Source organism: Oncorhynchus tshawytscha, linkage group LG05 (assembly GCF_018296145.1).
Source record: "Oncorhynchus tshawytscha isolate Ot180627B linkage group LG05, Otsh_v2.0, whole genome shotgun sequence".
NCBI lineage: Eukaryota > Metazoa > Chordata > Actinopteri > Salmoniformes > Salmonidae > Oncorhynchus > Oncorhynchus tshawytscha.
Window position 1 is genome coordinate 81665752 of NC_056433.1, and position 14462 is coordinate 81680213.

The 14462-nt window shown below is 43.2% G+C and overlaps 1 protein-coding gene across 1 annotated transcript in view; it reads right to left on the reverse strand.

The window, feature by feature from the left end:
- si:ch73-61d6.3 (occludin) overlaps window positions 1-14462 on the reverse strand; it is a 39012-nt gene that overhangs the window by 16701 nt on the left and 7849 nt on the right. The window contains exon 4 of the mRNA XM_024422364.2: window positions 2908-3065. Within this exon, the coding sequence (XP_024278132.1) occupies window positions 2908-3065 (158 nt within the window). The remainder of the gene's footprint in view (window positions 1-2907; window positions 3066-14462) is intronic.

Sequence of the window (14462 nt, forward strand, 5' to 3'; positions counted from 1 at the left end):
TATGCTTTTAATCAATAAGGACTGGGGAGTTTTTCAGGATTAAAAAGAATCGGAATGGAGCTAAACACAGACAAAACCCTAGAGGAAAACCTTCCTCAGTCTGCTTTCCACCAGACACTGGGAGATGAATTTACCTTTCAGCAGAACAATAACCTAAAACACAAGGCCAAATCTACACAGGAGTTACTTACCAAGAAGACAGTGAATGTTCCTGAGTGGCAGAGTTACAGTTTTGACTTAAATCTACTAGAAAATCTATGGCAAAACCTGAAAATGGTTGTCTAGCAATGATCAACAACCAATTTGACTGGAAGAATTTTAAAAAAGAATAATGGGCAAATGTTGCACAAACCAGGTGTGGAGAGCTCTTAGAGAATTACCCAGAAACCCTCACAGATATAATCTCTGTGAAAGGTGGGAAAACTTATGTAAATGAGATATTTATGTATTTCATTTTCAATACATTTGCTAAAATGTCTAAAAACATGTTTTTTGTCATTATGGGGTATTGTGTGTAGATGCGTAAAAATCTATTTTTAATTCAGGTTGTAAAACAACAAAATGTAGAATAAGTCAACGGGTATGAATACTTTCTCAAGGCACTGTAGATACACACACACACACAATACACACACTAGATACGCACACATAACACACGCACGCACACACACTCACACACACACACGCGCACACACACACACACACACACACACAATACACACACACTAGATACGCACACATAACACACACACGCACGCACGCACACACACACACACACACACTACACTCACACACAATACACACACACTAGATACGCACACATAACACACGTACGCACACACACACTCACACACAGGCACGCACGCACACACACACACACACACACACAATACCCTCACACACAATACACACACACTAGATACGCACACATAACACACGCACGCACACACACTCACACACGCGCACGCACACGCACACACACACACACACACACACACACAATACACTCACACACAATACACACACACTAGATACGCACACATAACACACGCACGCACACACACACACGCACACTCACACACAGGCACGCACGCACACACACAATACCCTCACACACAATACACACACACTAGATACGCACACATAACACACGCACGCACACACACTCACACACGCGCACGCACGCACTCACACACACACACACACACACACACACACAATACACTCACACACAATACACACACACCAGATACGCACACATAACACACGCACGCACACACACACACACACACACACACACACACACAATACACTCACACACAATACACACACACATACAGATACGCACACATAACACACGCACGCACACACACACACACACACTCACACACAGGCACGCACGCACACACACACACACACAACACACTCACACACAATACACACACACTGTAGATACACACTCACTCACACACAATACACACACTGTAGATACACACTCACTCACACACAATACACACACTGTAGATACACACACACTCACTCACACACAATACACACACTGTAGATACACACTCAGTCACACACAATACACACACTGTAGATACACACTCACTCACACACAATACACACATACTAGATACGCACACATAACACACACACCCACACACATGCACGCACACACACACACACACACACACACACACACACACACATGTACATACAGTACACTCACACTACATTCATTCATCTACATACAGTATCTACCTCAAATACTGTGTAACCCTGCCTTCATGTACATACAGTATCTACCTCAAATACTGTAACCCTGCCTCTCTACCTCAAATACTGTGTAACCCTGCCTTCATGTACATACAGTATCTACCTCAAATACTGTGTAACCCTGTTCATGTACATACAGCTACCTCAAATACTGTGTAACCCTGCCTTCATGTACATACAGTATCTACCTCAAATACTGTGTAACCCTGCCTTCATGTACTACATCTACAGTATCTACCTCAAATACTGTGTAACCCTGCCTTCATGTACATACAGCATCTACCTCAAATACTGTGTAACCCTGCCTTCATGTACATACAGTATCTATACTGTGTAACCCTGCCTTCATGTACATACTCAAATACTGTGTAACCCTGCCTTCATGTACATACAGCCTACCTCATGTACATACAGTATCTACCTCAAATACTGTGTAACCCTGCCTTCATGTACATACAGCATCTACCTCAAATACTGTGTAACCCTGCCTTCATGTACATACAGTATCTACCTCAAATACTGTGTAACCCTGCCTTCATGTACATACAGCATCTACCTCAAATACTGTGTAACCCTGCCTTCATGTACATACAGCATCTACCTCAAATACTGTGTAACCCTGCCTTCATGTACATACAGCATCTACCTCAAATACTGTGTAACCCTGCCTTCATGTACATACAGTATCTACCTCAAATACTGTGTAACCCTGCCTTCATGTACATACAGCATCTACCTCAAATACTGTGTAACCCTGCCTTCATGTACATACAGCATCTACCTCAAATACTGTGTTCATGTACCAGCTGCCTTCATGTACATACAGCATCTACCTCAAATACTGTGTAACCCTGCCTTCATGTACATACAGTATCCCTCAAATACTGTGTAACCCTGCCTTCATGTACATACAGCATCTACCTCAAATACTGTGTAACCCTGCCTTCATGTACATACAGCATCTACCTCAAATACTGTGTAACCCTGCACATTCACAGCATTCGGCAGATGTGACAAATAGAAATGATTTGAGTATGTTCAAGGAAAGGGAGCATATAACCGATGAAGAGAGAAAGGAAAGATACATTGGAACAGGGCTGAGGTGGTGTTGTTTGTCTGTTTACTCACACGTCATCATTGTAGGCATCTCCAGTGTACACCCTGCTGTCAGCCTTGGTCGGGTAGGAGATGATGCTATTGGCTGAGGCGTTGAGGGGGGCGGACTTCTCTGACAGCACCACGGTAGGTGCACCCTGAGTACTTTGTCCGTCCTCTACATTGTTCACCTAAAGCAGCCAGGAAACACACACACAGAGAGGGGCCTCTGTCAGCAGCACACTAACAAACATTAAGAAAGAGGTGGCTATTGTGTCACGAGACTGTTTTCATGCTAACTTCCTAGCATAACCATAACATTACCTAACATCCTCTCTGGTGAAGACCTGGAATAAAAACACTAGTCTTTGACCTTGAAAGTTATATATTGACGACAGGCTGAGACTTTGTTTCAAAGTTTGTTTCAGATTTGAAGCAAGAGCAACTTTAGGCCTCTTCTACACAACCTATAGTATCATGATGATGATCTTACGACAGGGTATTATGTGAGCGCGTATGTCATTAGACAGTGATTCACTTTAATAGGTCTGACTCTATGCCAAGAATGGCATTTAAAAAAATAACTGTTCTCAGCCTGGCTGAGCAGTCGGCCAGGCATATAATTAGCCGGCCCGGGTCTTGAGTGAAATGTGGATTACCTGCTTGGTTCATCAGAATCAAGAGGACACCATGCCAAGTTACCAACAATCACCACAGACCCATTTCCGTTAGTTACTGTCCCCAAAAAATTACCATTAGTGTAATTATGTTAGCAGGAAGCTCTCTCTGTCCAGCTCCAGTCTTATCATGGACGTGAAACGGAGGGAAAGTTTATGATATGACAGTTGGCCTTGATTCCATTTAAACATCCACGCTAGCTAAGGAAAGGGCTTGCAAGACAGGGATGTCCTTTGTCTAGCTATTTATTTTCATTAGCCCACAGAACCCCCTAGAATCAATAATTAGAACTCATGGCTCAATCTGGGGTTTAGAGATTGGTGGAGATCAAAATGTGACTTCATTGTATGCAGATTACATTTTACTTTATTTATCTGAACCAAAACATTCCCTGTCATTTCTTTTACGACTGTTGGACACATATAATGCTGTATCAGGATTCAAAGTGAATTGGGAGAAGACTGAAATAATCATTACTTCTCAAGATTAGAAAGTACATTTAAGTGGAAATGGACAAAGACACATACGAAATACCTGGGTGTACTGATATCATGCATCCTGGAGGAGGCATATAAAATCAATTACTCTCCTTTAATAGATCAGTTTGAATCTGATGTTCAGAGATGGAGATCTCTCCCTATGTCTATGTTAGGTAGGGTCAACATAATCCAAATAAATATATATTACCAAGGTGGATGTATTTATTCCATGCCTTACTAGTTTCAATTCCATCCATCTTTTTTAAATAAAATGAATGGCCTTCTCTCCAACTTTATTTGGAATGTAAAGACCTGAAGAGTCAAATTGACTGTTTTACACTTCCCCTATAAAGTTGGAGGTTGTTGGACTACCTCATATGAAGATGTATTACTGGGATCCACAACTGCTTTCACTTAAATAATGGACAGCAGACTATCCTTGTGCATGGATGACTATCGAAGCCACAAACGTAATACCGTATGATCGGAAATATATTCACCACATCGGGATTGCAGAAAAAAACAGACAATCCAATGTACATAAATTCATGAGGTGGAAAGAACCAATATTGCCAGGCCCACTCCTATTTGGATTAACCCCACCTTACCTCCAGTGTTCAATGACAACACCTTTAAGTCCTGGTTCTAAAGTGGCATTGTGAATTTTGATTTTGAAAATTTATTTTACCTTTATTTAACTAGGCAAGTCAGTTAAGAACAAATTCTTATTTTTGATGACAGCCTAGGAACAGTGGCTTAACTGCCTGTTCAGGAGCAGAACGATAGATTTTGTACCTTGTCAGCTTGGGGATTTGAACTTGCAACTTTTCGGTTACTAGTCCAATGCTCTAACCACTAGGCTACCCTGCCGCCCCAGGTGCACTAGGATGGATCTCTACTGTCATTCAATCAATTACACTAAAGATGTGGATTATCCAAGGCCAATTTCTTTAAGTTCTTTACAACTCAGAAATCTTATTAAATCGCTTCAACAGAATCTGGATGTACCTAAGGCATCTAGCATAGAAAAAAATACTGAGAGAAGCTGCTATGCCAAAGAAGTCGATTGCCAGGTTATATCAACGGTTGATTGAAACTCTACCTGATGGTTCAGAACCTGTAAGTCAAAAATAGGAAACAGAACTAAAGGAAGACATTGAGGAGAACCGATATGTGAAAATGTTCAAACCTGCTTCTACAACACTAAGACATAAACTACTGCAATTTAAGATAATACATAGGACTTACTACACTCCTGCCAGAATGCATTTAATGCACCCAGAAATGTCACATCTCTAGATGCAAAAAAGCACAAAGGAACCCTATAGAGCCCCACAGTGGAGGTGTCATAATACCCATGAAACCTAGCGGTCAAACAGGGAAATGGTTCCAATCGTTTTTCCAACATTCATTTTTCCCCATAGGGAATTTTAGAAACACTTAAAATATAGGTTGTGTTTCTTGTAGGTTTACCCTGGCGTGAGGTTTTGATAACCATATAAATCTCTCTTGGGCAAGTTGACTTTTATCAATATATTCAGCTCTATTTACTCTCAGATTCGAAAATGCTAATTAGGATAAAAGCAGACATCATGCAAAACTACAAATACCTGCACATTATCTCTAGCTGATATCTTTGATAACAGATAGTGTCAATTTAAACAAGACAGCTCACAGAATTGTCCATTTAAAGAAATGTAGCCTATTTATTAATTACTACATTTAGCCAACATTAGATAGTTAATCCAGAGACTCTTAGCTTTGCCTGGATTCGGCAGTCTGGTCCAGAACGTCATGGCATTTGTAGTTCCTTATGATAGCCACATGGCATTTGTAGTTCCTTATGATAGCCACATTAGCAGCTAATTAGGGTAAATACAGGCAAATATATTGATAAAAGTCACCTTGTCCTAGAGAGATTTACACAGTTGTCAAAATGTCACGGCAGGGTAAGCCTACATGAAACACTAAAATCAGCTCCTATGGGAAAAATGAATGGTGGAAAAACGATTGGAACCATTTCAGTGTTTGACCTTTAAGGTTTATGGGTATTATGACTCATACTGTGGTATTCTATTACATTTGCTGTGGTCCTGTGACAAACTGACACCCGTTCTGGGATAACGTATGTGCTATCATTTTATTGTGTCTAGGAATTGATATCCATCCATTTACACAAATATGTCTGTTGAGAAACATGAATAATGGTGATCAATATCAGAGAAAGATTTGTAATCTACAGTAGGTCGAATTGCTGAAAATGATGTGAGATTAAATTTAACTGAGTTCTGTAGAAAAATGATTTAAAAACGAATAGTCAAAGAAAAGATAAAAGGAAAAGGGCTTGGCGTCTTTATGCAACAGACTAACTGCTCTTTCCTTTTCCTCCATACAAAGGGAGAGGTCGCGGGGATTTAAACAACAAAGTCTTAATCTATATCAGCAAGTCCTTCCTGTGTGAGTGGAAAGGTCGTGTCGTCTCTACAATAAAGGTCTCAGGATCGGGTCACACTGCAAGCCTAGGCAATCTGTCACTTTATTTAATCTCTGTCACTAACAATGCAATGTATTGTGTGTGTGTGTGTGTGTGTATGTGTTAGAGGTCGACCGATTAATTGGAATGGCCGATTAATTAGGTTAATTAGGGCCGATTTCAAGTTTCCATAATAATCGGAAATCTGTATTTTTGGGTGCCGATTTGCCAATTTTTTTGTTGTTGTTGTTTTTTTTTAATATACCTTTTATTTAACTAGGCAAGTCAGTTAAGAACACATTCTTATTTTCAATGACGGCCTTGGAACGGTGGGTTAAATGCCTTGTTCAGGGGCAGAATGACAGATTTTCACCTTGTCGGCTCGGGGGATCCAATCTTGCAGTTAACAGTTAACTAGTCCAACGCAATAATGACCTGCCTCTCTCTCGTTGCACTCCACAAAGAGTCTGCCTGTTACGCGAATGCAGTAAGCCAAGGTAAGTTGCTAGCTAGCATTAAACTTATCTTATGAAAAACAATCAATCATAATCACTAGTTAACTACACATGGTTGATGATATTGCTAGATATTATCTAGCGTGTCCTGCGTTGCATATAATCTGACTGAGCATACAAGTATCTGACTGAGCGGTGGTAGGCAGAAGCAGGAGCGTAAACATTCATTCAAACAGCACTTTCGTGCGTTTTGCCAGCAGCTCTTCGTTGTGAGTCAAGCATTGCGCTGTTTATGACTTCAAGCCTATCAGCTCCCGAGATGAGGCTGGTGTAACCGAAGTAAAATGGCTAGCTAGTTAACTAGAGGGACGGAAGCTATACTGTTACACTGGCAATACTAAAGTGCCTATAAGAACATCCAATAGTCAAAGGTTAATGAAATACAAATGGTATAGAGGGAAATAGTCCTATAATTCCTATAATAACTACAACCTACAACTTCTTACCTGGGAATATTGAAGACTCATGTTAAAAGGAACCACCAGCTTTCATATGTTCTCATGTTCTGAGCAAGGAACTGAAACGTTAGCTTTCTTACATAGCACATATTGCACTTTTACTTTCTTCTCCAACACTTTGTTTTTGCATTATTTAAACCAAATTGAACATGTTTCATTATTTACTTGAGGCTAAATTGATTTTATTGATGTATTATATTAAGTTAAAATAAGTGTTTATTCAGTATTGTTGTAATTGTCATTATAAAAAAATAAAAATTGGCCGATTAATCGGTATCGGGTTTTTTGGTTCTCCAATAATCGGTAGCGGTATCGGCATTGACAAATCATAATCGGTCGACCTCTAGTGTGTGTGTGTTTGTGCGTGTGTGTGTGTGTGAGAGAGAGAGAGAGAGAGAGATAGTGATAGTGTGAGAGAGAGAAAGACAGAGAGATCATCTAACGTAGTAGGCTACTGTTCCTAAGACGTACACTGCATTACTAACTTCACAGGGCAGGTTCTCTGTAACAGCAGCAAACCTGCTGCTAGAAAGAAACAATCATTGGGTGGGGTACAGGCAGCACTTCCCTGCAACTGCAGGAACCAGGAAGAAGGACACCTTTTGAAGAGCACAAGGCAAGTCATCTAGGAATTCCAACAATGCCCCTCTCTGCATGAAGTAGAGTGGTGCTGGGCCGTGAGCAGCCTAAATAAGCAGGGAAGGAATGTCTGAGCCCCTAGGACCTGGGGTAGGGTGGGAGGGAGGGAGGGTGTAAGGGCCAGGGAGGGTGAGCAGAAGGGAGAGGGGGGTGTAAGAGCCAGGGAGGGTGAGCAGAAGGGAGAGGGGGGGTGTAAGAGCCAGGGAGGGTGAGCAGAAGGGAGAGGGGGGTGTAAGAGCCAGGGAGGGTGAGCAGAAGGGAGAGGGGGGGTGTAAGAGCCAGGGAGGGTGAGCAGAAGGGGGAGGGGGGTGTAAGAGCCAGGGAGGGTGAGCAGAAGGGAGGGGGGGATGTGTAAGAGCCAGGGAGGGTGAGCAGAAGGGAGAGGGGGGTGTAAGAGCCAGGGAGGGTGAGCAGAAGGGAGAGGGGGGTGAGCCAGGGAGGGTGAGCAGAAGGGAGAGGGGGTGTAAGAGCCAGGGAGGGTGAGCAGAAGGGAGAGGGGAGGGGGGTAAGTGTAGGGATGGAAACGTGGGAGGATGAAAGAGGTAGGTCAGAGGGTATGTGGCAAGAAAGGAAGGTGGGAGGCTGAGGGGCAGGGAGAGTGGGAGGGAGAGGGGGATAGACAGAGGGGGATCCTTGTCCCCAACCAAGGAGGGCCTACAGCAGTACCTAGATCTTATGCACAGATTCTGTCAGACCTGGGCCCTGACAGTAAATCTCAGTAAGACAAAAATAATGGTGTTCCAAAAAAAGTCCAGTTGCCAGGACCACAAATACAAATTCCATCTAGACACCGTTGCCCTAGAGCACACAAAAAAACTATACATACCTCGGCCTAAACATCAGCGTCACAGGTAACTTCCACGAAGCTGTGAACGAGCTGAGAGACAAGGCAAGAAGTGCCTTCTTTGCCATCAAAAGGAACATAAAATTCAACATACCAATTAGGATCTGGCTAAAAAATACTTTAATCAGTTACTTTAACCTATTCCCCTTTATGGTTGTGAGTTCTGGGGTCTGCTCACCAACCAAGAATTCACAAAATGGGACAAAAAACAAATTGAGACTCTGCATGCAGAATTCGGCAAAAATATCCTCTGTGTACAACGTAAAACACCAAATAATGCATGCAGAGCAGAATTAGGCCGATACCCGCTAAATATCAAAATCCAACAAAAAAAAAGAGCCGGAAGCGAGACCCAAACCTTCCATAACAAAGCCATCAAGAGATGAGAGATGAACCTGGAGATGAGTCCCCTAAGCAAGCTGGTCCTGGGGCTCTGTTCACAAACACAAACAGACCCCACAGAGCCCCAGGACAGCAACACAATTAGACCCAACCAAATCATGAGAAAACAAAAAGATAATTACTTAACACATTGGAAAGAATTAACAAAAAAAATGGAGCAAACTAGAATGCTATTTGGCCATAAACAGAAAGTACACAGTGGCAGAATACCTGACCACTGTGACTGACCCAAATTTAAGGAAAGCCTTGACTATGTACAGACTCAGTGAGCATTGCTATTGAGAAAGGCCACCGTAAGCAGACCTGGCTCTCAAGAGAAGACAGGCTATGTGCACACTGCCCACAAAATGAGGTGGAAACTGAGCTGCATTTTCTGTCAGACCTGGGCCCTGACAGTAAATCTCAGTAAGACAAAAATAATGGTGTTCCAAAAAAAGTCCAGTTGCCAGGACCACAAATACAAATTCCATCTAGACACCGTTGCCCTAGAGCACACAAAAAAACTATACATACCTCGGTCTAAACATCAGCGTCACAGGTAACTTCCACGAAGCTGTGAACGAGCTGAGAGACAAGGCAAGAAGTGCCTTCTTTTCAAAATACCTGACCACTGTGACTGACCCAAATTTAAGGAAAGCCTTGACTATGTACAGAATCAGTGAGCATTGCTATTGAGAAAGGCCACCGTAGGCAGACCTGGCTCTCAAGAGAAGACAGGCTATGTGCACACTGCCCACAAAATGAGGTGGAAACTGAGCTGCATTTTCTAACATCCTGCCAAATGTATGACCATATCAGAGACACATATTTTCCTCAGATTACACAGATACACAAAGAATTCGAAAAAAAAAAAATAATTTGAGAAACTCCCATATCTATTGGGTGAAATACCACAGTGTGCCATCACAGCAGCTTGTGACCTGTTGCCACAAGAAAAGGGCAACCAGTGAAGAACAAACACCATTGTAAATACAACACATATTAATTTTCACTTCTGTACTTTAACTATTTGCACATAATATGACATCTGTAATTTCTTTATTATTTTGGAATGTGTGTGAGTGTAATGTTTACTGTTTGTTTATTATCTAGTTCACTTTCTTTGGCAATGTTAACATTTATTTCCCATATATTTCCCATATTTCCCAATAAAGCCCTTAAATGTAATTGATAGGGGCAGGAAGGCTGATGGGTAAGGACAGCGGGGTAGGAACAAGAAGGATGATGGGTAAGGAGAGAGGGGGTAGGGACAAGGATGATGGGTAAGGAGAGAGGGGGTAGGGGCAGGAAGGATAATGGGTAAGGAGAGAGAGGGTAGGGACAGGGAGGATGATGGGTAAGGAGAGAGGGGGTAGGGACAAGGATGATGGATAAGGAGAGAGGGGGTAGGGACAGGGAGGATGTTGGGTAAGGAGAGAGGGGTAGGGACAAGAATGATGGATAAGGAGAGAGGGGGTAGGGGCAGGAAGGATGATGATTAAGGAGAGAGGGGTAGGGGCAGGAAGGATAAAGGGTAAGGAGAGAGGGGGTAGGGACAGGGAGGATGATGGGTAAGGAGAGAGGGGTAGGGGCAGGAAGGATGATGGCTAAGGAGAGAGGGGTAGGGGCAGGAAGGATAATGGGTAAGGAGAGGGGGGTAGGGACAGGGAGGATGATGGGTAAGGAGAGAAGGGGTAGGGGCAGGAAGGATGATGGCTAGGAGAGGGGGTAGGGGCAGGAAGGATGATGAGTAAGGAGAGAGGGGTAGGGGAAGGATGATGGGTAAGGAGAGGAAGGATGATGGGTAAGGAGAGAGGGGTAGGGGCAGGAAGGATGATGGGTAAGGACAGGAAGGGGAGTAGGGGGGGGTAGGGGCAGGAAGGATAATGGGTAAGGAGAGAGGGGTAGGGACAGGGAGGATGATGGGTAAGGAGAGAGGGGGTAGGGGCAGGGAGGATTATGGGTAAGGAGAGAGGGGGTAGGGACAGGGAGGATTATGGGTAAGGAGAGAGGGGGTAGGGACAGGAAGGCAAAGACAGGGGGTGGGAGGGAGGGGTGAGGGGAAGGAAAGCAGGCATGGGGCAGAGATGGAGGGAGAGTCAGCTGCTATGTTCCCACTGAACATGGTAGAGGGTAAATAAGCGGCAACCAACCACACCCCCTCTTTTTATCTAACAGTTGATAATACTTTACTTGGAAGTCCCTCCCTACATCTGTTAATACTTACTGTAACTATTATGTCATTTTTAAAGCTGCGACCCGACCAAATTAACATAGAAACGTGAGTTATAGATCTGCCATTCTCATTAAAAGCAACTCTAAGAAGGATGTAGATCTGTTCTGTGTGTGTTATTTCTATGCTGCCTGTTCTTAAGGTTCGTTTTTGTGTTTTTTTACTCTGGGTTTTGAACACCAGCTTCAAACAGCTGAAAATACTATATTTGTGGTTATGGAAAATATATTTCACAGCAGTTTAGATGGTACAATGATTCTCTACACTACACTTGTTTGTTTTGTCACATAAACTGAAATTAGGCAAACTATTCAAATTTGAGCAACCAGGAAATGGAGGAGTCGATTTCTGCATATCCGCACCTTTAAAAGGCTGCACTATTCCTTGCCTTAAAGAAGTAGGCGGCACCAGAAGGAGTTATACTGAGTATCATTAAATGAAATATTAATTGCAGGGTTTACAGAGAATAGTAAAGTGAAGCAAATGCAATTAGCCATATTACTGAAAGCCAGTTTCAACAGCCACGTCTTCATCCAAATCAATGTATTTGCAGAGCTGGGAACAGCCAAGCACTTCCAAACACTAGTATGCACTCAAAGAGCAAGGCTTTAGTTTGGACAACTGCGGTAATGCATTGTGCATTGAACAGTGTAATAAACTGTCAACCAATACATGTCATCATGTTGTCTACCAGAGTTAAGGTTGGTCTAATATTCTACCACATCATTCAGCCTTACATCTGCAGAACATGTGACATCATCTGTCAGAGGACAAAGGAGCCTGGTCAGGCTGAATGAGGCCAGTGTGGGTGAGGTCATCAGACAGAGACAGGGCCCTGGGCACAGTGAGCAGAGGGAGTCAAAGTAACTGTCATTGAACCAGTGTGGGGTGACTCACAGCATGGGCTGAAAGATACTTTAGTACATACTACACGTCCTGACCTGTCCTCTCCTCTCCCGTCCACTCCTCTTCTGTCCTCTCCTCTCCTGTCCTCTCCTGACCTCTTCTGTCCTCTCCTGTCCTGTCCTCTCCTCTCATGTCCTCTCCTGTCCTCTCCCATCCTCTCCTGAACTATTCTGTCCCCTCCTGTCCTTTCCTGTCCTCTCCTGTCCTCTCCTGACCTCTTCTGTCCTTTCCTCTCCTGACCTCTTCTGTCCTTTCCTGTCCTGTCCTCTCCTGACCTCTGCTGTCCTCTCCTGTCCTCTTCAGTCCTCTGCTGTCCTCTCCTGACCTCTTCAGTCCTCTGCTGTCCTCTCCTGTCCTCTCCTGACCTCTTCAGTCCTCTGCTGTCCTTTGCTGTCCTTTCCTGTCCTGTCCTCTCCTGCCGTCTCCTCTCCTGACCTCTTCTGTCCTCTCCTGACCTCTTCAGTCCTCTGCTGTCCTCTCCTATCCTCTACTGTCCTCTCCTGACCTCTTCAGTCCTCTGCTGTCCTCTCCTGTCCTTTCCTGTCCTCTGACGAGGTCCATCTGTGGGTATGCTCTGTGACAACCACTCTCACCATAAACAACTAGATAACACCCCTTGTAAAAAGCCTTACTGAAATACAGGGTTGGGGTAGATGACAGTCAATTCAGGAAGTATATTGAAATGTTTATTCCAATTCCAATACTCTGCAATGCTTCTTATTGAGGAACATTTGGTTTACTTTCTGAATGGACTAGAATTTAAATGGAATTGATCCCAACCCTGCTGGACGAACACAACATAACAAGGAGGAATGGGACCCATTCCTTTTGCCGTCAGTCAATGACAGGAAGTACATTTCAATTCCACTCATATGCCTTTAAGGATTATTTTATGAATTTCAATCATTTGCTCATTTAACTGAGGATTAAGTGAAATTGACTTGTGACTGCTTTACATTGACTACTTTCACATGCCACACATCTGTCAACAGTAACAACACATCCCCAGTGTAGATCAGTACTAGTTCACCAATAACCATGGTAACAATGCCTTTTCCCCTGGCAACAATTAACCCTGGTAACAATGCCTTGGCCCTGGCAACAATTAACCCTGGTAACAATGCCTTCCCCCTGGCAACAATAACCCTGGTAACAATGCCTCTCCCCTGGCAACAATAAACCTGGTAAGAATGCCTATCCCCCTGGCACCAAAAACCCTGGAAACAATGCCTTCCCCTGGCAACAATAACCACGGTAACAATGCATTTTGTTGACATGCAACCCTGACATGTTGTTGACATTTAAAACCCCAGCCATCCAGCCAGCCAGCCAGGCAGTCAGCCTTAGATAAGAGCTCTAGAAACTGCCTGGTTATACTAGTTAATGATCAGCCAGAGTGAAACTAGGTAGACTGAACAAACAGCAACTATGAGCTCCACACACTACACACAGCCATGCTACCCGCCTGTTAGCAACAGCCCCTCAGTAGAGTGGCAACACTGTAGCAATAGCTAGCAGGTATAAAACTAACCTGAGGAGTCAAAAGGCTGCTCTTAAAATGTGAAACCAGAGTAGGGCATGGGTTAAAGGTTACTAGTCTGATTTTCCTAAGCGTGGCCAACATTTTATGATCAGACAATTCTCGATTGTCTGGTAATTGAGAGAAGGTTGAGGCGAGAGTCATGAATTGAAAGAAAGTGTACAAGAGGACAATGTTGGGTTGAGATTGATCAATGACTAGTCAATGTGTCACAGCTAATACAATACTCACTGTATTGACTGATAACCTTTGATCTACAGAGGCACAGTCAGATACGTGAAAACATACAGACACACACCTAAACCAAGCCCCCACTATGGAATTATACTGTATCTGTAAGTGTGTCATTTTAAAAAAAAAACTCTTTATTGACATTTTCTGTCATAAAAAGCATGAAATGACAATACTCCTTCTGGACTTTCAACTCATAAAGTAAAACCAG